Source organism: Martes martes (assembly GCF_963455335.1).
Source record: "Martes martes genome assembly, chromosome: 5".
NCBI classification, from domain to species: Eukaryota; Metazoa; Chordata; class Mammalia; order Carnivora; family Mustelidae; genus Martes; species Martes martes.
In genome coordinates, this window is record NC_137892.1 from 134,047,341 (window position 1) to 134,072,776 (window position 25,436).

The window sequence follows — 25,436 nt, forward strand, 5'->3', positions numbered from 1 at the left end:
AGTCTTTGGCTTAAAATCTAATTGATCTGATATAAGGATTGCCACCCCAGCTTTCTTCTGATGTCCATTAGCATGGTACATTGTTTTCCACCCCCTCACTTTAAATCTGGAGGTGTCTTCGGGTCTAAAATGAATTTCTTGTAGGCAGCATATTGATGGGTTTTGTTTTTTTATCCATTCTGATACCCTGTGTCTTTTGATTGGGGCATTTAGCCCATTAACAGTCAGGGTAACTATGGAGAGATATGAATTTAGTGCCATTGTATTGCCTGTAAGGTGACTGTTACTGTATATTGTCTCTGTTTCTTTCTGATCTACTCCTTTTAGGGTCTCTCTTTGCTTAGAGGACCCCTTTCAATATTTCCTATAGAGCTGGTTTGGTGTTTGCAAATTCTTTCAGCTTTTGTTTGTCCTGGAAGCTCTTTATCTCTCCTTCTATTTTCAATGATAGCCTAGCTGGATAGAGTATTCTTGGATGCATGTTTTTCTCTTTTAGTGCTCTGAATATATCATGCCAGTTCTTTATGGCCTGCCAGGTCTCTGTGGATAAGTCGCTGCCAATCTAATGTTTTTACCCTTGTATGTTACAGACTTCTTTTCCCGGACTGCTTTCAGGATTTTCTCTTTGTCACTAAGACTTGTAAATTTTACTATCAGGTGATGGGGTGTGGACCTATTTTTATTGATTTTGAGGGGCGTTCTTAGCATCTCCTGGATTTTGATGTTTGTTCCCTTTGCCATATTAGGGAAATTCTCTCCAATAATTCTCTCCAATATACCGTCTGCTCCCTTCTCTCTTTCTTCTTCTTCTGGAATCCCAATTATTCTAATGATGTGTCGTCTTATGGTGTCACTTATCTCTCGAATTCTCTCCTCATGGTCCAGTATTTGTTTGTCTCTCTTTTGCTCAGCTTCTTTATTCTCTGTCATTTGGTCTTCTATGTCACTAATTCTTTCTTCTGCCTCATTTATCCTAGCAGTAAGAGATTCCATTTTTGATTGCGCCTCATGAATAGCTTTTTTGATTTCAAGTTTGTTAGATTTTAGTTCTTTTATTTCCCCAGAAAGGGCTTTTATCTCTCCAGAGAGGGTTTCTCTAATATCTTCTATGCCTTTTTCGAGCCCGGCTAGAACCTTGAGAATCGTCATTCTGAACTCTAGATCTGTCATATTACCAATGTCCGTATTGATTAGGTCCCCAGCCTTTGGTACTGCCTCTTGTTCTTTTTTTTGTGGTGAGTTTTTCTGCCTTGTCATTTTGTCCAGATAAGATTTGCTTTCTCCTCCTCTGGAATTCTGCTGTTCTCCTTGGTAAGTGAAGTTGGTCTTGGCTGGGTTTCTTGTTGATCTTCTGGGGGAAGGGCCTGTTGTAGTGATTCTCAAGTGTCTTCGCTGGAGGCGGAATTGCCCCGCCCTTATCAGGGGCCAGGCTAAGTAATCCGCTCGGGTTCACTTTCTGGAGCTTTTGTTTCCTGAGCGCTTTCTGTGGAGTTCCGGAGGACGGGAATGAAGATGGCGGCCTCCCAATCTCTGGCCCGGAGGAGCTGAGAGCTCAGGGTCCCACTCCTCAGTGCGCCCTCAGAGGAAAGCGCCCAATCGCTCCTGTCTTCCTGGCCTCTGGTCGCGCTTGGAGAAAAGCGCTCAATTGCTTGCGCTTGGAGAAAAGCGCTGGGTTGCTTCTTGCTCCCTGGCCTCTGGTCATGGTTGGAGAAAAGCACTCAATCGATCATGCTTGGAGAAAAGGGCTCGGTCGCTTCGTCTCCCTGGCCTCCAGCCGCGCGCTTGGAGAAAAGTGCTCAGTCACTCCGTCTCCCTGGCCTCCGGCCACGCTCTGAGCTCACCCAGCCTGTGCCTGGTTCAAGGTAACCCCGAGTTGAGAGCTCACTCCTCGGCTTTGTCGCTGTAGCCAGCTTCCCCGCTCTAATACCTTGTGAGCTCTGTGACACTCAGACACCCCCGGTCCTTCTGTGACCCTGCGGGACCTGGGGTTACGCTGACCCCGCGTGGGCTTCCCCCCCAGTTTAGCCTCTGGAGCAATGTCCCTCCGTGGAGCAGACTTTTAAAAGTCCTGATTTCACGCTTCGTTGCTCCCCCGCTTGCTGGGAGCCAGCCCCTCCCCCCCGCGGTCTATCTTCCCATCGCTTTGGATTCACTTCTCCGCAGGCTCTTACCTTTCAGATTTTCTGTTTCTAGAATTGTTGGTCTTCTTCTCTTCGATTTCCCGTTGGATTTGTAGGTGTTCGCAATGGTTAGATGAGCTATCTAGCTGATCTCCTGCTACCTGACGTCATCTCAGCCTGCTACCTCTCTGCCATCTTGACTCCGCAATGACCATTAATTTATATGGAAAAATTTTTGAGCTTTCTCAAACCCCCAAAATAACCTTAGACTTTTTTGATATCCTAGGACATGTTTTGCCAACAAATGCACAAAAGAGCTCCAGATAGAGCACAGACACTCACAGACACAGTTCAAGCCCTGGCGGCTTGGTGCCAGGAGGCTGAGCATCAGTTTGGGGCAGGAAGTTGGGGGGCCTCTGTCGCTGCTCAGGATTGCGCTGCCTCTGGAATGGCTCAATGCAAAACCAACGCTGAATGCTATTTTTGCTTTTCACCTTTTTTGGTAAAAACAAAAGTCTTTGGATTTCTTTGGATTAGTGAAAGCATATTAATGTAGGTCTTTTGTAAGAACAAAGTGGTGTAATGCAAACCTTGGGAAAGTGGGAAATGCCTGTAGTTTAGGGAAAATGACTGTCTCGTGTCATGTGGCTATTTCTCCATTAAGATTTAATGCAAAAGGCATAGCTAACAGTAAATACTACTGTACCTTGGTTTTCCCATGGGCCTTTGTGTTTGTGACCCCAATAAGAAACCATGGAGAGTGTCTTTTGGGAAAGAACTTTTGTATTCCATGGTCTTCTCATCAAAGTACCACTTAATAGCTGTACCAATCTCACCAACTTTCCTAACATACTTGACGTGTTGGTTTGATTACCTTAAAGATAATGAGATGGAGTTAAGATGATATTTCGGTCCACTATATCCTGTTGGGACCAGGAAGAGTTTAATACAAGCCAGTTAGACAATCAGAATTTTCTTGCATAGAAAGTTTGAAGCTCTAAATGTTCAGGAACAAGTTTCCCACAAGAAACTATCTTCATATCACATAAATGGTAAGTTTTATAAATAAATGTGGAAGGGATGATGGACAATGCTGAAGTTTTTCTTCCTCAGCTGTTCTCTTAATAAGCCAGACTTAACAATCAAAAGACATTGTCATGGACTGAATTTTATCTCCTTGAAATTCAGATGGTGAAGCCCTCTCCCGGATCTCATGTGGCTGTTTTTGGAGGTAGGGCCTTCAAGCAGATAATTCAGGTCAAACCTAGGTCAGAAGGGTGGGCCCTAATCCAGTATGAGTAGTGTCCTTATAAGAAAAGAGACATCAAGGAAGCAGGTGTACAGAGAGAAGGCCATGTGACAGTATAACAAGGAAATGGCCTCTCAAGGCGAGGAGAGAGGCCTTAGGATAAGCCAAGCCTGCTAGAACCTTGACCTTGGGCCTTCAGCCTCCAGACCTTGAGAAAATAAGTTTCTGCTTGAAGCCATGTGGTCTGTGGTATTTTGTTATGGTAGCCCTAGCAAACTAATATGGACATAGAAGCCAATTTAAAAATGTACAAAGGATTTGAATAGACATTTCTCTAGAGAAGATATAAAAAAGGCCAGTAAGCATGTGCAAAGGTTCTCAACACCATTAGTCACTAGGGAAATGAAAATCAAAATCACATATCCATTAGGATGGCTGGAACCAAAAAAGACAATAAATACTAATGAGGAAAAAAATATATTGATGAGGATACGGAGAAATTGAGACTCTTCTACATTGCTGGTGGGAATATAAAATGGTGCAAGCACTTGGGAAAACAGTTTGGCAGTTCCTCAAAAAACTAAACATATAGTTAACGTATGATCCAGCAGTTTTATTCCTAGTATATAGAGAATTAAAAACATGTTCACATAAAAACTTGTATACAAATGCTACTATCAGAAATACAGAAATATTTTTTTAAAAAAAGGAAATACAGAACTATTACACAGCCATAAAAAGGAAACGAAGTACTGATTTGTGCTATAACATGGATGAACCTTGGAAATAAGCTCAGTGAAAAAAGCCTGATATTGAAGGCCACATACTGTATGACTCCATTTATCTCCAGAATAGAAGAATCCATAGATAAAGTAGTTGACAGGTGCTAGGGAGAGAGAATGGGGGGTGCCTGCAGGTGGGTATTTGGTTTCTTTTAGGGATGATAAGTATGTTCAGGGATCAGCAGTGACAGTTGTATTCTATGAACATACTGAAATATGGGGCAAACTTTATAATATGTGAATTTTATTTTAGTTAAAAAAAGAATAAACCAGAATCCATATTCTGGATCGTGAACCTCTGAAGTGAAGTATGAGTGAGATTATGCTTTGAGTATTAGTAATGCTAATTTGTGAATGAGGCTTTGTTTTTTCCTCCATAAACACAGCTGATACATAGTATGGGTGGTATATTATATGTATTTCATTTATATACAAATCTAAAGATTGTCTCATTGTCCATATACATGGGAGAAGAATGAAAGCCTCTCTCACAGGTAGAATACTTTTTAGGCTTCGGTTAGAATGGGGAAAGAGAACATCTCAGGCTTGGGCCAGAAGCCCCTTCTCTAAGCTACCCTGACATCAGCTGAGAATCACTGTGCCTTCGGGTCTGTGAAAATGCAAGTCCCGACATCATCCAAAAATATCTTTAAAAACTTGCAAATGGCAAGTCACAACCTCACTTCTGGGGATTACTCTGAGTGTGTCCTTATACTGGTACCATGCGTCGCCTAGGGGCTTTTCAGAAATGTGCACACCCCAGACCTACAGACACTGTTCTCACAAGCTCTCTAGATGACTCTGATGCATGATCAAGTTTGAGAAGCACTGATTCGGACAATCTACAATTCGGGAGGGCCACAAGCTTATGCTGATTATTCTGTAATAAATATTTGGGTTCTCCACAAATTAGGCCTAATACTGTTTCCCCTGTACCCTCCTCTGCCCATATGTGATTTTAAGCCCACCTTATACCGAGATCTTGGTTTCTAAATATTCTCTGTTAAGTGGATCCAAGGCTTTGTACTATTGTAACTTTTTTCTAAATTTGACATTACTTCAAAATAAAACAATTAAAAAATTCCAATTTAAAAGGATGTAGACGGTGACCTGAAACAAACAAAAATCACACAAGTTTTCCAAAACTGAGGATATGGAACTCAGACTGAGTGCATTTATTTATTATCATTTCCAAAATAATTTCAGTTGGTACAACTGCTTCTTAAAACCGTTTCACTACCAGGCTCAGAATTTAATTACAACCAAGCAATTCACAAAAACACTTTAAGCAACAAAACATGCTTAGTATTTCCTTGAGAAAGGTCCTTCAAATGTGTACAGCATCGCTGGGTGTTACACAGAACCACTAGAAGGTTACCCTCCTGTGTCCCAGTTCTGCACTCCTCATGTTGTTAAACTCTTAAAGCTTCCGGGATACTTCCACATCTCAAAATAAAGGCTTTCATGGGGCAGTCTGCCTTCCTCTTAAATTTTCAAGAATACTCTAGATCATTCCTTAGGAAAGGAAAACTATGAACACTTTAAGAGAGAAAACAAGTTTCTTAGACTCCTTTTATATTTTACATTTCAATTATGGGTTCTTTATTCAGACCTTTTAAAATCTGTTATATTTTTAAAAGTATCAGTGGGGACAAAAGTAGAAAATATTTACCAGCAGGTTAGCTTCTTCTGAACTCACAGTTTTCTGGATAAATACATGTAGCATCACTAAAAATTTTTTACTATGTATTACACATAGCTTGGAAAGAACTTCAATATTCTGGACTATAACATTCATGTCTTAAAATAGTATCTTGCTTTATTCCTTTTATAATATTAAACTCTTTCTTTTAAAAATTTATATCTTATTTTATAGCTATGAATCTCACTGTGTATTTTCTACACCATGGCCTGAATTTGTTTATGAAAAAAATCTAACATCTGCAACTTCAGCTGGTTATACTGGGAAGGGGAGGGGGGTTACCATAATTTTATTATACCTTGTATTAACAATAAACCTTCTCACAGAGAAGAAAATAGTTTAAATACCTTAAATCATATTTACAACAATAAAATTCACATTTCATGCTTTAGTGAGACACTTAAATCACAAGATAGTCCTTATAGTTTATTGGAATAGAGCCCTTCAGTACCTGGCCTTCTGCTGTATGCCAGATACAAAGCTCTGGATGTTACGAAAATAGCAAAACTTATGCCATCCTCCTATCAAGTAGAAAAACTGAGGGTAGATCTTCCCAGCCATCAAGTGGTGACAGAAATCCTGTGTCATATTGAAGTGAAAAGCAATGTGCTTCCAACCACGGGTCCCCTATGAATCAACTTGATTGTCTGGAAAGTGCTAAAGAGCCCAGATGTTCTTTAATACACTTCCTTCACGTGTCTATTGCACAGGATTTTATATGCTTCCAGAAATAGTGCTGTATTTCTTTCCTTAGCTACTATATACATTTTTCTGATAAGTTCAGTGTTTCATTGGGAAATGGGACTTGCAGAGAGTTCCCCTTGGGGGCAGGCCCAGACCTGCTGCTCCCATTAACCTCATCCACCAGTAATACACTCTCTGAATCCTGCCCCTGGGAGGAGTCCGAGGTCTCTGATATTCGCAAAGTCCTCAGGGAGGTGGTGTCTGCCTGGGCCAGGCCCACGCCAGGTACACCCGGAAGCAGATTCCTGCCTCCAAGACCATTTTCACTGAGGTCCGGCATGTATAGGAGGGTCTGAGATGTGCTGCTGATCTCCTTCAGCTCTCGGGAGAGGAAGGAGCGGGAGTGGCCAGACATGGCGGAAGATGTCCTTCTGCTATCTGAGCAGTGTTGTCCCGAATGATCTCTGCGGGACCCACCAATGCGGCAGAAGAGGCACTTGATCTTCTCTATTGCTTTGCTGAGCACAGTCTTCCGCAGAAGGATGTAGATCCAGGGGTCCAGGATGGGGTTCACAGCAGCAATTCGGATGGCCTGCAAGTCTGGGTTTTTGCTGATTTCCCGCACCAAACGTGGCTGATACAACTGGTTGATGAACACCCGTACCTGCATAAATGAGATGCTCATGTTTAGGTTTTGTCACTAATCAGCTGGGGAAATATTTGCATCAGTGTCTAACGTAGTAATATCAGCTAGCAGCCCTCCTTTCTTTTTTTTTTTTTTTTTTAAAGATTTTATTTATTTATTTGACAGACAGAGATCACAAGTAGGCAGAGAGGCAGGCAGAGAGAAAGGAGAAAGCAGGCTCTCCACGGAGCAGAGAGCCCGATGCGGGGCTCGATCCCAGGACCCCGGGATCATGACCTGAGCCGAAGGCAGAGGCTTTAACCCACTGAGCCATCCAGGCGCCCCAGCCCTCCTTTCTATTAATAAGTGCCAAGAAAGAGCAGCTTACATGGTAAGCCTCAGAAAAACAGGTAATTGTGCAATCGCATTTGTTTTGAGTTAGTGTGACTTCAATATTTCTGTAACTATCTTATGAATATCTTCCCTTGAACAAAGATGGTACACAAAAATGCAATGTATTTACAGGCAACACATGCGTAAAGTGTCCTCGAGAAACATTTTATTAACTTCCTTTCTGTGAGTGCTTTTAAGTTTTTGCAATTCAAATGAAGTATCTTTCTCCCTCCATAGGCATTGATTTCCCTTATTCCAGCTGCCTTTTAATTTCTTAAATTTTATTAATTTTTAAAAAAGATTTTATTTATTTATTTGCCAGAGAGAGAGCGGTCACAAGGAGGGGGAGTGGCAGGCAGAGGGAGAAGCAGACTCCCTGCTGAGTAGGGAGTCCAACGCAAGACTCCCATCCCAGAACCCTGGGATCATGACCTGAGCTGAAGCCAGATGCTTAACTGACTGAGCCACTTAGACGCCCCTCCTGTTGCCTTTTTATATATGTAAATGAAACTGATTTTGTAAGTTAACTAACCATCCAATCATCACAGAAAAGTCCAGAGATTCCTTTATTATAGAGTCTAGTAAGAATACACTGGAAACTTTTAAACCACTATCTGAATCTCATATCATCCAGAATGACCAGAGAATAGTTTTCATTTTCTCTTTAGAGTCTGTTCATACTAATCCTCTAGTGTTACCAACTCTTCCTTCAAACGCCTTTTCCAATTTTTTTCCTCCCACTGCATTTCTCGCCTGGATGATTGCCTCAGCCACCCAAGTGGCTTTCCCACCTCCAATTCCTCTCCTCTCCAATCCATCCTCCAAATTACCACCAGAGGATTCTGTCTAGAAAGCAGATCTAACTGTGCTGCTCAATCGTGAAAACTTCAGTGACTCCCTGCTGCTTGTAAACTATAGTTTTGTTCAGCAACTGCCACTCCGTGCATCCTTCCTGGAACTCCTGTCGGAAGCAGTCCCTCCCGGGGTGCCTGGGTGACTCAGTCGGTTAAGCGACTGCCTTCAGCTCAGGTCGTGATCTCCCCCAGTCCTGGGATTAAGCCCCACATTAGGAAGCCTGCTTCTCCCTCTCCCTCTGCCTGCCGCTCTCCCTGCTTGTGCTACCTCTCTCAAATAAAGACAATCTTTAAAAAAAAAAAAAAAAAAAAAGAATCTGTCCCTCCTTTGTGTCTGTATAGCATTTGAGGTAGTAAATAGCCAAGTGCTGAATGCAGCTGTGCACAGACCAGTTAGGAAGACAACTGGTTCTACCACAGTTTGAACTGTTTTACGGCAAAATGCATGTCTGCAGCGCACCATAGGACAGGTAGGCATGAATGACGGGAGCATAAGGAGACCCTGACAACCTGTTCGCTATTTTAGAGTCTTATTTTTGACAGTTCACAAGTTTTGCACTTACTATAATCACTTACTCATATATTCTTTCATGCATTTAATCATTTAAGAGTAGGCAGTTATAGTGTGTTAGGCGTTGCGATAAGTCTGGCCACAAAAAGTTGCATTAAATACCACAAACTTCTTGAAGGCAGAGAATAATCTACAACGCAGAAGACAGGAAGGAAAACCAGCTGTGACTGCAGGGTGATTAAATGAAATGGGAGAAGAACATAGGGGAGCACGACTAATCCAGATGGGGGGCAGGAGGGTGTCAGAGGAGGCTCCTGGAGGCTCCTGCCAGAGGAGGGAGCTTGCCTGGGGTTTTTGATGGATGAGGGGGAGTTTGCTAAATTTAGAAGGAAGGACATAGCATTTCAAATAGAGGTAATTCCGTGTGTAAAGTCATAGAAGAATGAAATAATATGCCAGCTTCTGGGAACGTCAAATGATTTAATTCTGAAGAGAGAGTGATTTTATGTAAACTTAAAAGGATGACTACATTTTATTCCTTAGAGGAAAAAGCACTTGCCAAATGTACACTCTTAAATTTACTCTTAGAGTGTTGTTGTCTAAATTGTCCTTCTAATTCCACTAGGATCTTTAATGTAAAAATCTCACTTCACATAAAAAGTGGTTTTAAGATAACTGACCTCTGTCTTTAGCAATTGTTTAATAATTATTACTTGCCTTTAGTAATTATTTTAACTTAGGGAGAAAGAAGAGGGTAGTCCCAGGCAAGGATGCATAAAAACCATAAAAATGAAAAGATGGGATTGGGAGGGAGACAAACCATAAAAGACTCAATCTCAAAAAACAGACTGAGGGTTGCTGGGGGGAGGGGAGACGGGAGAGGGTGGTGGGGAAATGGACATTGGGGAGGGTATGTGCTATGATGAGTGCCGTGAAATGTGTAAACCTGGCGATTCACAGACCTGTACCCCTGGGGATAAAAATACATTATATGTTTATTAAAATAAAAAAAAATTTTTTAAAAAAAGGAGAAAGAACTCACGAAAGCAGAGCTGGAGCCATTTAACCAGGGGCAAATACCTCTAATGAGAGCTGAGGACAGTGCTGCTTTACCATACCATATAATAATTAATGTTCATGGTGCATTAATCACCATGTATGAAAGAGAAGGGATATTTTAGATAGATTTATAACAGTGTAGATAAAATAAGTTCAAAATGCTGAAGGAAACAAGTGACATTAATCTGCAAAACTCAACTCATGAGAAACTTGTCTAGATGAAGCTAGATCAGTGAGGTATAACCCTATGTCAATTTCTTCCTTAGCGGGAATTCAGAACTTGATCAGTTACAGGTCCATAGTCCTTTTCTAAGAAATTAGTTTTTCATTTGCAGTTATTTTGTTGTTATTCTTTTTTTTTTTTTTAATTGCAAAACCTGACCTAAACTTACTTTGGCAGTAAAAGCTGAACTGCACTAGACCATGGGGCTATTTATACTTTATTTATTCTACTGAGTATAAGCATTCCTGTGTTTTGCCTCAGAGATATTGTCCCAACTACATATTATACAATACATTATCAAACTGGTTTTCTAAAAGCCAAGAAATTCTGAATTCTAAAACACATCTGGCCCTAAATATTTTAGATAAGGGATTATGGTCCTGTAAATTTCATAGAATAAAATAAAATGGCCAGATGGCTCTCAATAGCATAAAATTAATACCTTGGTATTTGGAAGATAGCTAAATAAAAAGTGAACTAGAATAAACAGAAGTATATGATGTCTTGATAGACTTTCGGAAACCTGCTTGTACAAGCGATACAAGTCAAAGCAGGATTGATTGTCTATCTTTATAAAAAACTAGTGAAAGCATTTTGGTTTCTTCTTACCATAAACTTTATTGAGGCAATGAGTTGCGTTTGGGCACTGAGAGATGCCTTTTCTCAGATGAAGTGTTACCAAGACCTGAAGGTTCTGAGGAACTTATCGAGCCACCCAGTCGATGGCTGATTCTGGTCTGGACCCTAGATCTCCCAGTGAATTCCATGTTGCTTTTTCTGTTCTACAGGCTGGCTGGCCTTCTGTTTAAGAATTATTTCCTGACAGGGACGCCTGGGTGGCTCAGTGGGTTAAAGCCTCTGCCTTCAGCTCAGGTCATGATCCCAGGACTCTCTGCTCAGTGGGGAGCCTGCTTCCTCCTCTCTCTCTCTGCCTGCCTCTCTGCCTACAAATGATGTCTGTCAAATTGAAAAAAAAAAAAAAAAAGATTTCCTGACGATGGAATTATTGGTACAAAAAGCATGAGGTTTATATATTACTCACATCACCTACTATGTTCCTAAGAGTCAAAGAAATAATGGACTTAAACCTGTTAGTATCAGACCTTCCCGGGGCACAGCCTTTAGGAAAAAACCCCAAGACGGGTCTGTGAGAACTTGAGACTTGCAGCCTCTAGGTGGCGCTGTTGCTCCACCTGGGAGTTTTTGCACTACAGGGTCTCTCTAAACAATAGTTTTCATAGCCATCTCTAAGACCCTTTTCCAGAATAGAATCTTGGTTAACTCTGAACTTTACATTTCTGAGATTTTTAACATTGAAATCTTTTGTTGCTGGTTGCCTCTCCCACCACTACCTCAAAGGAAACAGGGTGAGTATGGAAAGGAGACAAATTTTTGAAAGGTTGAAATGGATATAAAAGGAATGAAATTTGTAGCTATTTACAGGAATGTATTAGGAATTAGCATTTTATTTTAAAATTTCTACGACGTTTTAGAAAAGCCAGAGAGTCGTAAAAAATTAATAATTGGGATTTTGTAATCCAAGGTGATGAAAAACATCACAGCAATCTGTGTCTCCCTTCATCCACAGCTGTATTTTATTTTGACTAGTGTCCGAGGGAATGAAGGAAGCCCTACTTTAGTTCCACGGAGGGGGAGGTGTGTTGTGCAAGCTTACAATATAATATAAGCGACTGAGCCTGGTTATTTAATTTCATTTTAGGAAAGGAGAGCCCACAGGATAGCAATAAAGACCAGTATGAAAAGCAACATTTCAGGTTCAGATCAAAACATTCTCAAAAGGTGGTCAAATCATTTGGGGGAAAAAAAAATCAAGACAAACCAGTTTTCCTTTGTAGCATGTTCTCATTGGAGATTGACTTGAGGTGGAGAAAAAGACAAACATGAACAAAAGTTCCATGCTCTCCACAATGTTTGAAAAAGTCTAGCAATCTCTGTCTCACTTTAAAGGCTACTCTCCCCAAAGCAGGGGAAACTCCAGATTAAGATGGGAAATCCACAGGAGTAGTTCAATGTCATGTGGGGAGGTGAAAGTGCTTTTCTGGAATTCCTGTCAAAATAAACAGTTTTCAGTGTTGGAAGAGTATGCTCCTGATAAAACAGAACCTCTGCATGGGGCGGGGGTAGAGACACCTTAAACAGTTCACTGGATACAAACAACATGTATACTCTCTTGCAATTTTAAAAGTGAATCTCTTTTTTAGGAGGCGCAGATTTGTGCATTAGGTTTATCTTTAATATTGGCAGACACTACAATATTCTGAAGCGCTTGAAGATGACTAGAAATTAGGACTCAGGAGCATTGGAACATAACTTGGAGAAAACATGATAAACTCAAAACAAGGTGGGAGGACAGGAGAGCTGTAAGGGAGGCTGTGTGTTGCAGAGGTACAGGCACACGCGCTGAATCAAACTAACCTCTGTTCAAATCCTGGCCCCGTTCCTTCTAATTAACGTGCAGGTGGTGACAGGGCTTCGTACAATGCCTGGCACATAACGTACATGTCTGGTGTCCTTGCTTTCTTGGGAGCCCATGCATGTAAGTTTGGCTACTGTGGAATACAGGAATAATTTCAAAACCACAGTTTAGAAGTAACTTTGGGGTACAGTTAAAGGATTTGGTATCAAAAACATGTCCTTCCTATGTAAGAAAAACCTGTTAGCAGGGAATGTCTAATTGAAAAATGTTGAAATTTTGATGAGACTGATTTAGTCATTGACTGTCAAAGTACAAATGCTTTCTAATAAATGACAAGATCCTGGAGCGGGGTTTATGTGTGCTATGTGTTCTGTTCCAAGAACATAAATGGAATTATCTGTGTGTGCTCAGTTATCTAACTGCCCTGTGAAGAATCCAAAATTGACACAGCTGTTACTAGAAATTCTTACCACCTTTTTTTTTTAATGGCAAAAAATATTTAAGTAAAGGATAGTGGAAAGAATTCTTGCGTGTGTGGCAGTGTAAGGAAGCTCCGTTCCCCTTCCCTCTGGGTCACTAGCTAGCCATTTACTGTAGGCAAATGATTTAATTTCTACAGGTCAGTCTCTACATTGAAAGTGCATTTCTGAAGTCACTTTTTTTGTTGTTGTTTGTTCGTTTTGTTTTTTTCTATTCAAGCTTTCAGTATTCTAATGGGAGATTACAAGAATCACTTTGTCTCTTGGGGGGAAAAAATCTTAGCAGATATTCATAAAACTGAGCCTTGACAGGTCAGCAAAGTGTGGTAAAAATCCAGGAGACTGGGACCCCCCTGCCCCCCACTGCCCCCCAGCAAGTTGCAGAAGGATAGAAATTCTTCAGTACCCTTGAGAAGACTGAGGAGCAGAGTGCAAATACTGGCTAGCCTTGCTTTCTGCACGATTCAGACGAGATGCTGGATGTGGGAATCCCTTCTTTCCATGTGCTACTCTGCAGTGTCCAAGGTTCTACCACCGACTCGGTCTGCAATTCCAGGGTTATGACTAAAACACTGCTTTCAGGAACTGCTGTGTTTTTAACTTAGCCAAATTTATTTGAAAAATAATCGAATCACTCAGGTTCTGCTGTAAGGGTACTCGAATTCATGGCATTCCTCTTACGCCTTTAACTGTGATTCGTACTCATCCAAAATCCCATCAGCTGTCCTGGGACTCTGGTTTGCCTTCAGTAAACTCTATCTATTCCCACCGGTTTCCTCTGCTCTAATAAATCTTTCTTGATCGAATGCTGGTGAAGGCTTTATAGAGACAACGGGCATATAGGAAACAACCAAATTAACACTCACAAGAAGCTATTTTCCTAAAGATCAATGTTTTCCTTGTCCAAAGCAGAAGACGAATCAAACTGGCCATTCTACCCCTAAAAGAGATGAATCCTTGTTACTTCAGAGTAAGAAGAAAGAAAATAAGAGAAGAAAGTAAGCGGTAAATACGGCCTCGGCCTGCCTATGCAAGGGGGAATATGCTTTTCAAATCCTACGGCATTAACTGTTTAGTGCTGAGGCAAAAGATTTTATTTTAATTGTTATCTCAACATTAGTGACTGCAAAATTGGGCACCAGAAGTTGATCTAGCTACAGTATTTCACACTGGGACCTTAGGAGGCTGTTGTCTTGTTTGCATATTTCTGAAGAAGTCAGTCCCTTTTATTTATCTTAAGTGTAGACTCTTTCATTTCTTTAGCTTTTTTTGTGTTAAAAAAAAAACAGAAACTGGTTCTAAATGGAAGAACAGGCAAAATGACAAGAGCCACCTTCCCACCAAATCTTGTCATGTAACGTTCCTTGTTGAATGTACTTAGAACACCTTCTCTGTTCATTGATTATGACTCATTTTAGAAAATTTCTCAAGTTTAGCACAGTTTCTTTTATCTACGATTAAGCTCCCAATCTTTCTCAAATTTCCATTCCAAGCTCTGTTTACAAGACATGTGTTTTGGATAACAAATTAAAATGTACTTTTTCCTATGTAACTCAGTATCAGGTGCCCTCTAAGAGCCACTGTAATTTTTTTTCCCCTTGTGTCCAAAAGACAAAATTTGGCTGCTTGTTAAACCTCAAACACTGTGTCAAGCTTTCTGAAACTCCAAGTAAGCTCTGTTTGCTCTCTTAGCCTTTTAAAAGCATTTTAACTGTTTTTGAAGGGTTTGATTTTCCTCAAATAAGATTAGCAACCAACTTGCTTTGATAAAGGTAAAAAGGGTGCTTCATTACTTTCCTTGGAACTGAAGATAGGTCTGATGGCTTTAAAAGTCAGAGTTCAGAAACTTTAAACTTCAATTACGATCTGAATATGAGAAACATGAAAATACAAGAAAGCTGTAAAAGTAAGCCAAGGCAGACTATAGTTATGGGTAAATTCCCCTTTTAACTCTTTCAGTAACAGGCGAACTATGGGTGGGGGGGTGGTATAATGATTTCCTTGCTTATCATTAATTTACAACTAAACTGATTCTGAAATTAGACTTTGGTAGCCAGAACTAAAGGCTAAACCCCGAAGTTACTGTTCCTTGATTCCTTATTACTTACAAAGGCATGTGAGTACTTCACTGTATGATTACTTCTTAGCTGAGCCAGTTTCAATTTACAGAGTAAAATTACATAGTATCTCCTGCACTACTGACTTTATATAATAGTGGGTAGTATGTGTTAGTTAAAATGTGGCTAATTTGCAGACTAGTATAGCTCCTATAGTTTCTTGCCTCTAGCTTCTCAAATAACATCAAAGGCTTTGTGATAAATGACCCCCGTACCACAGGGGCAGATCCATTTCAGCCCATAAAATGAATGAAGTTTTTTATGCCTCTTTGGATGTTTTAAGAAAACAATTCTCCTGTCCCTGTGCAGTCATCAAGAGCTTCATATGCTTACCTTCATATTTTAGAAGTATGTGCATGTTGCTAAACTAGCTCTGTTTCCTCAGTTAGTTAAAGTGGATATTCTTCTGATTATAACAGCCCCTCACTTTGTCATTTATTGTACTGTAAAACATAAGGCAGCAGCCAGAGAAGGGAGCCCTAGCGGGAGCAGGATTGTTTCTTCCAAAATCTCACTGTATTCTGAGTTGCCATTACAGACAGTAAAATATATTTATGTGGCTCAAGTGTGACTTAACTTGGTAAATTGTACAGAGACCTGGAATGGTTTAAAAGCCCTTCTGGCCAATCATATATATTTCTGTTTTTTTGCAAATTGTCAAGAAGCTACTGTGTGCTGGCTCTCAGCCACATCTAAGTTCCTTTTGTTTACACTCACTTTTATCAGAGATATAATATTTTTATATGAAAGATCCCTGGACTGTATTAAGAGAAAGAAAGGAAGAATCACTCATTAAATTTATTTTCTCTTGTTCCCAATCAGCAGAAGAAAGAAAAGTCCTCTGTTTTTGAGTTGGTAGTTTAGAATTTTTAGAAATGGAGTGTTTTGAGAGATGGAAAAACCCAGAACTTGTTGCTTTCAAGAGAAACTCTAGGAAGGTGTTTTGCACATGAGCCTATCAGTTTCTGGTGCATTCTGGTTTAATGACAGGCTGAGAAGAGAACTTAGGTGCGTTTTCAACCTTTCTCTTAATAACATTTTGAAAGCTAACTCAAAGGCAATTTTAAAGAAGGCAGTGTCCCAAAAGTGAAGTGTGCCAAAACTCAAATGCACACACTGTACGAAGGCCAAACTTAGAAATGTTCTAGGAGTGAGACATGATGTAATATTATGTGAACAGGGTTTGGAGTCAGGTGGGTCTGAGGTTCATCACAAGCTGCAGGGTTTTGGCTTAGCAATAACTAGATCACCATCTCTAAAGCTTCCTTTCTTTAGGATGGCACTGTACCTCTCACAGTTATTGAGAAGGCAAATTCAATAACCCCTGTACATCAGCCTGCCCTTCACAGGCTTGAGAATCCTGGCTTTCCCGGTCCCAAGAAAGAATGAAGGAACCTGACTCTGGGACATGCCCTAGTAGGAACTGGGACCCACACGTGCAGTGCACAGCATGGTAAAGGCAGGGAGTCCAGCCTGACCGCAGTTCTGCTAGATTATTTTAAGCAAGTCACGCCCTGTATCATGTGAGGGCGTCAGACTAGACCAAAACACATCCAGTCTCTCTAGCTCTAAACTTCTACATAATCTACCAAAACAAACAAACAAACCAAAAGAAAAAACTTAATGCATAAATCAAAGCACCAAAACCCCACTGCCCTAAGGAACGGTGTATAACAAAGAGATCACCACCCCCGAGGTTTTGGGCTTCTGCGGTTCACAGTGGAGGACCTAAGTCACACTACAGCGGTTTCCCCTCCACATCTGACAGTGGCAGGTGTTCCCGGAAGACTCAAGGCCAATGTCAGGCAGCGAGGGGTAGGGGCTGTCCCGGGAGAGAGAGGAAACCAGGCTTTCGGAGAAAGAAACTGGGGGGCCTAGGAGAAAAGCACCTGCTACGTCTCACTGGGGATGCGGTGGAAGAGGAGGCTGGGCCTGCGCTGTGAGAAGTCCAGCGTCGAAACCCCAGCCCAGACCTGGAGGGCAAGTTCACTGTCAAGGCACGAAGAGGGAAAAGAGGAAGCGGCAGACAGAGGAGGGAGGTGGATGCGGGGCAAGGGCCCCTGAGGGCCCTATTCCCGGCCACTCACCACGAGCGGGATGGAGCAGATGAGCACCACCAGGGAGGTGGCGATGAGTAAGATGACCATCTGGATCTCGGCGCCCGCTATGCCGCGGAAACTCCGGCGGCGGCGAAAGTCGCTGAGGCGCGGCAGGGCGGGGGAGGCGGCGGCCGCGCTGCTCCGGCAGGGGGCCCAGGGCACCGCGAGCGGGCCCGCCGCGTGGTGCTGCTCGGTGCCCAGCGACGTGCGGCGCATGAACTGGCGGTGCATGCGGAGCAGCGCACCGCACACCAGCACGTTGCAGAGCACGGTGGCGAGGATGAGGAAGGAGCTGAAGCCGGCGTACATGTAGGAGAAGGCGGCGTGCGCCGTCACGTTGGTGGTCCAGTCAATGAAGCACCAGGTGTCCGGGTACTGCAGCCGCGAGCTGCCCAGGCCCATGTTGGGCAGCGCGCAGAAGAGCACGTTGGACGCATAGACCGCGACGAGCGTGAGGCCGGCCAGCCGCTTGTCCACGTAGTGGCTGTAGAAGTAGGCGTGGTTGATGGCCAGGTAGCGCTCGATACTCATGGCACAGATGATGCTGAGGCCGGACAGGCTGAAGAAGAGCAGGATGAAGGTGCTGTACTCGCAGAGCGCTTCGCCTCCGGGCCACTGGCCCTTCATGTACGTGGCGATGGTCACCGGACTCACCAGCAACGTGCCCAGCAGGTCGGTGACTGCCAGCCCGCATACCAGCGTATAGAAGGTCGTCTCCTTCTGCTCCTTGCGCGACTTGCACAGCACCACGATGGCCACCAGGTTGCCCACCACCCCGAAGATGAACATCACCGCCGGGATGGTCACCGGGCTGTTCGGACGGTCGGGGGTAGAGGAGGCGGACGCATTGACCCCAGGCGTGGACATGGTGCTGGCCCTCGGTACGCAGCCTTGGAGTTCGAGCCTGGGTCTGGGGATGGTAGGAGAGACAAAGGCGCGGTGAGCAGAAATTACCACTTGCCGGCTGTCAGACCCGGGCCCAAGAAACACTATGCTGATGAGACAGGACGAACGACTGGACCCTGCACGGTGGACTGTAGCCACTTACCAACTTCGGCCACCGAAATCTCCAGGCTCCGGATACGTCCTGCCAGAAGCACCACTCTACTGCCATTAATATTTGTCGGTTGATACTGCCAATCTCTCCTCCTCCCCCAGCCCAACTCTCTCCACCGCCAAGATGAACAAGACCTATCTCTAGGGATAAGTGAGTGGTTCGCGCTTATTCCCGACAGATTCTGAGTCAATAAAATCCTCACTGAAAACAAGTTACGGAAGGCAATTTGGAAAGCGCGCTAGCTCCTGCCGGGCCCCGCTGGAGGAGCGCCCGCCCACCGCTCCCGGCCTAGTGCCCCCAAACCCTAGTCCGTCTCACCTGTGGTAGCCGCGGCGGTGGCAGCCGCGTAGGACCCCAGGGTCAAGGCTCAGATATCCACGACACGCCTCTAACCTGCCCTCAGTCTCGCCTGCTCAGTGTGGAGCTTGCCAAGCCTTTGTCTTTGAGAAGAGCCGGGTCTCGGTGGCTGCCAGTTTTCCGTAACTGGGGTCAGAATGGCAAGCTTTCAAAAACTTGGGAGAACCAGAAGGGTCGCGGGATGGGTCAACGCAATCTGATCTTGGATTTCTTTCTTTCTTCTTCTTTCTTCCGTACCTTCAAAGACGGGACCAAACTTCGAGGAGCCCGCCGGTCGGGTCCCCGGGCTGACAGCGCGCAGGTGTGGGGCCGCGCGCGCAGGTGGCACGGAGCCTCGGTCCCGGATTCGGACCACCCTCCTCCTCAGCCCTGGGCAGCACGGGCGGCTATCGGGGCTGGCGGCTGCCACTGAGGCTGCTTCCGACGCCCCGGGGGCGGCTTGACGTCCACTTGGCCTGAGGCTCTGACCTGGGATCTTTCATCTTCTTCCTCTTGGCTGCCGGGTTTCGAGCTCCGCTCTCGCCCTTCCAGCCTCTGTACAAACTTTTCTTCTGCTCCAAGTTTCCCTGGCGGAGGCGGAGACACACAGAGCGCGGCCCGGGCGCCCATTGGCCGGCCGGGGAGGGGGCGGGGCGTGTTCTCCGTCGCCCGCGCCGCCAGGCAGCGCGCGGGGCTGGGAGGCGGGGCTCCGAGCCGCGCGCGAGGGCGGGCTCCCCGCGGCTTGCCCCGCCTCGTCCGGGCCAGGGTCGCGAAGACGGGGGCGCGCGTCTGAGGCTAGTGTGCCGCGTGCCGCCGTGGGCGGGGGCCCCGGGAATCCCTGGTGCTCTCCCGGAACCCTCTGAGCTACTCCAGACTCGGCTTCCAGAGGGGGCTAACTCTGAAACCAGCATCTCTTCTCCCCCACTGCCTCCCGCTTTGAGTCAGCTTTTTTTTGCACCTCTGCACGTGGACCTCCACACCTGGGTGCTGGGAAGGGAGGTCGACTGCTTTAGAACTCCACCTTAGAGCGGCCCAGCTGTGTGTGCGCGCGCGTGCGCGGCCCCGGGGGAGGTAGGATGGAGAGGAGCGGTGCGTGCGCGCGCGTGGCCCGGGGTTCTAAGTCGGGAAAGAGCGCGCACGGGACCGGGGGGGGGTGGTGGATGGGCGGTCGCGTGCCAGGCTTGGGCGGGGGAAACAACGGAGAATCTATCCTCCAAAAGTAATTACAGTCGGTCCAGGAAAGTAGTTGGTTGGCAGTGCCCAGGCTGTGCGCATCGCATCGTCGGGCATCCCCGGGTTTAAAAAAAAAAAAAAAAAAAGCGCAAGAGAGACGGGACCGCCGCCTCTCCCGAAGCTGGTGGCGGAGCCCTGCGGCTGTGGAGACAGGTGACCCGCAGGTACCACGTGGGACAGTTAGGGTGGGAGGGCTGTGTAACCGCCGAGATATTTCTCCTCCTCCCGGGAACTACCTCCCGGTAAGAACGGCCGTCTGAGCTTCGAGCCTTGGCCCTGTTGTGTTCACGTTGTGTACTTTCACCACGAAGCCTCTGAACCGCTGGCAGATGGAGGGTGCGATGGGGACTTTAAAGTTTTTCCAGGGAAGGAATTCAACAGTCATTGTCTCCATGATTAACTCTTGGAACCGTCCAATAGCTCTACCTTTTTTCTTTAAATAACAGTTTTACTTACTTGGTGGTGGGAACAGTGTTTTTGTAACAAACTCATTATTCACTTCTTTGTACTCTGGTTCCTAAAATCAGGACTGAAAACAGAAAAGAAACGATTGCAAAACTCCATGGTGTAATTATAACTGCTTCGCAGTTTTTTTGTTTTTGTTTTTGTTTTTGGAACAAAATTAAGAGATTCTGTGGGCCTTTTAAATTCCTAGAAAAATCTGTTTCTAAGTGCCGGATACATGCATTTTAACATACTGCATTTCCTCATAGATTAAACAAATAACTCGATTCTTTTATGTGATAAGCAGGTATTCATTCCTTAAATGTTATTTCATAAATAAACAGACCCCCTAAGAATTGACCTGGTTCTCCTTTTACTGTCAAATGGCAGGGAAAAAAAAAAAAAAAGCAATGAGAGAACCAGAAAGGGCATTCCAGACCTCACCTCATTACAGGATAAGAAATACCTGTAATTACTCTTAAAGATACCACATGGATATATTAATATAACATTGTTCTATTGTTTATGCTATTTCCTCATGAATATCGGGGATTTGGAAGGAATCTATAAAAATAATTGCTGGCAGTTGGTCAGTTGCTCAGTCTTCTCTCAATCACCATAATAACCATTTCTGTTTGTCTATGTTTTCTGTGAGTAGTAAACTCTAAGGTTGTGTCAGCCCTGAAAACAAGGTAACACTAGAAAAAGGAACCCACACATTCTACCCCCATTCTTCCCTAATCACGTTGCATCATTATCACCCTGTCAGGTGACCATCAGTAAATATAGGAAGGGAAGGCAGGAAGTTCTACTTATACTCATGCTAATAAAAATATTTTTTCCAGTTTTCTTTCCATTTGAAGTTCCTCAAATGGAAAACAGGATTGGTACTTGTTAATTTTTTTAATTTTCATTTATTTATTTACATATTTACTTGTCAGAGAGAGAGAGAGAGAGAGCACGTACGCGCACAAGCAGGGGGAGCAGCTGGCAGAGGGAGAGGCAAACTCTCTGCTGAGCAAGGAGCTAGGTGCAGGACTTCATCCCAGGACTGTGGGATCGTGACCTGAGCTGAAAGCAGGTGTTTAACCGACTGAACCACCCAGGCATCCTGATACTTGTTAAATTTTTAAGGGTGAAGAGTATATTAAATATAATAATAGAGGCACACTGCTGAAATGATTAGTGAGGTTACAAGTTTTAACATGTCATCGATAAGCTGGGCTTGTTATCAGTGGAACCATCTTTTTTATACTGGTCTTTTAAATTTTCTTTCCACAGTAGTTCTAGGAAGATGGAAATAAATGAGAAACCAGGACACCAGATGAAAAAAAATTAATGAAATTTACCTGTACCCTCTTTTGCTGTATGATTCTTAAAGCTTAAGTTTAGCCTTCAGAAGTCGAATTTGAAGGTTAGGGAAACAACTATTTTATTTTCTTAATTTGGAAAACTGGAACACTGTGGTTCAGTTGCCCTCTCATTCTTCCAGGAATCTATACTGCAAAAGGAAATGAAGAATTTTCATGACATGTAGACCATTTTTGTCATTGTATGTATATTTCAATGAAGAAATTTTTATTCTAAAAATTATTTTCTGTTTTCCCTTGCAGTTTTTACCTCAAGCCTTATTTCTCTGCACTGGAAGACGTGGGTTCAATTCTTGAGAATTGTTGTTAAATCCTTTTTGGAAGTTTAAGCTAGTGTAAGAACTGCCTAAGTGATCAGTCTGTTTTAGCTAAATATTTGCCTACTCTTTTGAGTAAACATCCCAAGGTGGGAACCTGTTTAAAAGCTAAGGCTGGGGGCGCCTGGGTGGCTCAGTGGGTTAAGGCTTCTGCCTTCGGCTCCGGTCATGGTCCCAGGGTCCTGGGATTGAGCCCTTCATCGTGCTCTCCACTCAGCAGGGAGCCTGCTTCCTTCTCTCTCTCTGCCTGCCTCTCTGCCTATTTGTGATCTCTGTCTGTCAAATAAATAAATAAATCTTTAAAAAAAAAAAAAAAAAAAGCTAAGGCTGCTTGGAGGCTACCAACCACATTCCCTTTGACTAATATGAATCCTCCTGGGATCAAAGGGGTGGGTAAGGAAGAGGTAATTCCTGCGAAAAATCCCATTCCTGGAATGGGTAATTCCTGGTAATTCCAGCAGGATTAATCAGATCTGGCCTGGATCCCTTCCTAAACCTAATCTGGCCAGATCTTAAAGCACTCCTAAAGCACTAACATTCATGTAGCAAATCTGTGCAGATTGTGTTTGCTGTCCGTCTTTCCTGACAGGCCATGTGGATACTAAAAACAGTGAAAAGGGCATCTGTCTGGTGCAAATAACACAGATACTCTTGGATACAGTTGCCTTCCCTGTGTTCCCCCATTTGGTTCAGTGGATGACAAGTGTGGCTCTTACCTGACCTTGGGCATGAGGAGAGGTCCAAGGTTGTGACTGTGGCTCTCCAAGGACTGCCCTCCCTTTTTAGTGGTATATTTCAAATGTGTGGTCCCCAATTATTACCATTTTCTGATGATGAATTTCAGGCTGAGACTAGTGCCTGGAGTTCACACATGTCAGTACTGTGCTTAACTCCCCGGCATCTTCTTGTGTAGATAAATTAACTGCTGTGGAGGCCAGTTGCCTCCAACTGACTCCTTCAGGTTGCTTCCTTCCCCAGCGGTTTTACTCCTCAAAGTGTTGGCTTTCTCCCCTTTTTATTTCCCCCCTCTTTGCTCTCAAGTATTTCTACAGCACTCCCATTGTGGATAGGCCAATGGGCAAAGAAAGGATTGATTACTTATTGTTGCCCATTTTTGAAGATCTAGGTGGAGAGGGAAAGCCTTACTAGTTCAGGAGTCTCTTCTGTTGGAAGGTGGACATTCTGATTATACTTGAGTTTCTTGTCACACACCCACCTATCTCTCTGAGGCATCAGTCTAGGCCAGTTGAAAGGAGGAACCTGTGACTTGAGAGAACACGTGAATGTGTATTCTGCTTACTGAACCCCTAACAAAAGAAGTTCAGAGCTCTTAATTGGGGAGCAGAGGGCGAAATGAAGTAAGATTGCCATCTGTTGGAATTCAAGCCAAAAATTGGTCTCTGGCCTGGCCTCCTTCTTGACCTCCCACTTAATAGGTATAGATCACAAAGCATGCTAAAGTGCTAAGTTGAAACTCTGCTGTAGTTTAAGAAGGTCTAAAGATATGAAAGTCTGAGGCAGGTCACCTCCTTGAAAGCAAATGAATTAGATGGGCAGCTAATATTATTGAAAAACTTTATCTTTTTTTTTTTTAAGAGCTACAGTGTTTGATTTAACAAGAAATGAGATTAGATTGTTCACATAGGAAAGCAAGTTTATTTATTATTTATTTATTTATTTATTTTTTAAAAAGATTTTATTTATTTATTTAAGAGAGAATGAATGAGAGAGAGCATGAGAGAGGAGAAGGTCAGAGGGAGAAGCAGACTCCCCAAGGAGCTGGGAGCCCGATGTGGGACTCCATCCTGGAAGTCCGGGATCTTGACCTGAGACGAAGGCAGTTGCTCAACCAACTGAGGCACCCAGGCGCCCAGAAAAGCAATTTTAAATACGATTTTCTGATGCCAAGTTATTTGGAGTGTCTATTTTCCTATAATAGATTATATATGATAAAGAGCTCTAAAATTTACCTAAAGCATTTTTGCAGAAAGATTCATTCATTGACTCTAACAGAAGAACAGCAAGTACATTTTGAGGTCATCTAATATGAGGGCTGAGCATCAACTATGGATTTTTTTTCTCTCAATTGCAAATTAGTATAAGGTGTCAATTGTTAAGAAATTTTAAAAAATGTTGAAGTTTTAGTAGCTGAGATACTTCTCAAAATTGTCTTCCTGTGTTAATGATTTGTCTTCATCTCAATCATATTACACTAGTGCCGCAGTGTTTTTAAAAGAACACTGGCAGTGCATTGTCTAAAGTGCAAGTCACTCTAAACTGTGTATGTTTAATTTAGACTTTTTAAAAAAATGATTTTATTTTTTAAGTAATTTCCATACCATATGTGCGGCTTGAACTCAAAACCCCAAGATCAAGAATTGCATGCTCTACAGACTGAGCCAGCCAGGTGCTCCTAATTTAAACTTTGTTAGCGGTTAGTTCTTACCTGAGTATTCTACCTATGGATTAAAATGATTTTTTGTAGCCAAACAAACTATAAAAAGAATTATTTAGTTTTGTCTTCCTTTTCCTGGCTTGCATCTCATCTTTTGTTTTGTGTCCCAAATTGAACACTTTAAGCCCCCCTCCCCCCACCAAAAGAAATAAAATGTATTTTCCTCTTAAGGAGGAAGCTATATGCTAGATAAGGTTTTTACCTGGACACCCATAATTTTGGAGATCTTGTTTGCAGACTCCTTTAGTTTCTTACATGCTGTATGGTCACTTGAACTTGAAGGCGTGGTGCTAAAAATGTCCATTTTATAAAGCGTCCATAAATCCTAGGTTGTCAGAGAAAGTCCGGGGATCTCTCTTTTTGGCTTAGGTGATGGACTGTTCAACTTTTAACCCCAAAACAAGTCTTTTAGCCTTTGCCAAAGGTGAGTCTCAACAGAAGAAAGATTTACAAATGTATTTCAAAAAATTCAGTTATTTGTATTTTTCATGGATTTTCCCTTGATGTTTTTAAGGGTTAGTTTATTTTCTTTGGACATAGAATATGTTTTTGCACTTTTTTTCCCCCTGCGTTTTTCTTTCTTTCCTCCTTCCTTCCTTCCTTCCTTCCTTCCTTTCTTTCTTTCTTTCTTTCAGTTTTATTTAATCTCTACACTCAATGTGGGGCTCACACTCACGACCCCAAGATCCTGAGTCAACTTTTTCTCCAATTGAGCCAGCCAGGCACCTCCACAATCCCACTGTGTGTTTATAAGATGAGTTCTATACAAGACAGTTAGAGGGTTGCATCTGCTGTTTTACTGATTTGCACAAACACCGCTTGTAGAGAAAGAGGCCTGAGAGTTGTAGCTTTAGAAAAGCTGTATTTGGGGCGCCTGGGTGGCTCAGTGG

At 43.3% G+C, this 25,436-nt stretch overlaps 1 protein-coding gene and 1 long non-coding RNA gene across 3 annotated transcripts in view; one reads left to right on the top strand and one right to left on the bottom strand.

Moving 5' to 3' along the window:
- Positions 1-5,296: 5,296 nt before the first annotated feature.
- On the bottom strand, positions 5,297-19,284 carry PTGER4 (prostaglandin E receptor 4). The gene is made up of 3 exons (XM_080804462.1): positions 18,710-19,284; positions 17,323-18,244; positions 5,297-7,201 (listed from the first exon to the last, which is right to left on the bottom strand). The coding sequence occupies exons 2-3, from the start codon at positions 18,199-18,201 to the stop codon at positions 6,611-6,613; spliced, it is 1,470 nt and encodes a 489-aa protein (XP_080660588.1). The 5' UTR covers positions 18,202-18,244; positions 18,710-19,284; the 3' UTR covers positions 5,297-6,610.
- Positions 19,285-19,481: 197 nt separating this feature from the next.
- Positions 19,482-25,436, top strand: part of LOC308342732 — a 104,186-nt gene continuing 98,231 nt past the window's right edge. Inside the window, exon 1 of one of the 2 annotated variants that reach the window (XR_013966808.1) lies at positions 19,482-19,798. This is a non-coding gene — a long non-coding RNA (uncharacterized lncRNA). Of the gene's footprint in view, positions 19,799-19,875; positions 20,125-25,436 lie in introns of those variants that run through there. The other variant, XR_013966809.1, reaches the window with a different exon arrangement.

Excerpts from the sequence above, each read along its gene's own strand:
- PTGER4 (XM_080804462.1), bottom strand. The coding sequence starts at position 18,201 with ATGTCCACGCCTGGGGTCAATGCGTCCGCCTCCTCTACCCCCGACCGT. Across the intron at positions 7,202-17,322 it reads TCTGCTCCATCCCGCTCGTG|GTACGGGTGTTCATCAACCA; the intron begins GTGAGTGGCCGG and ends TCATTTATGCAG.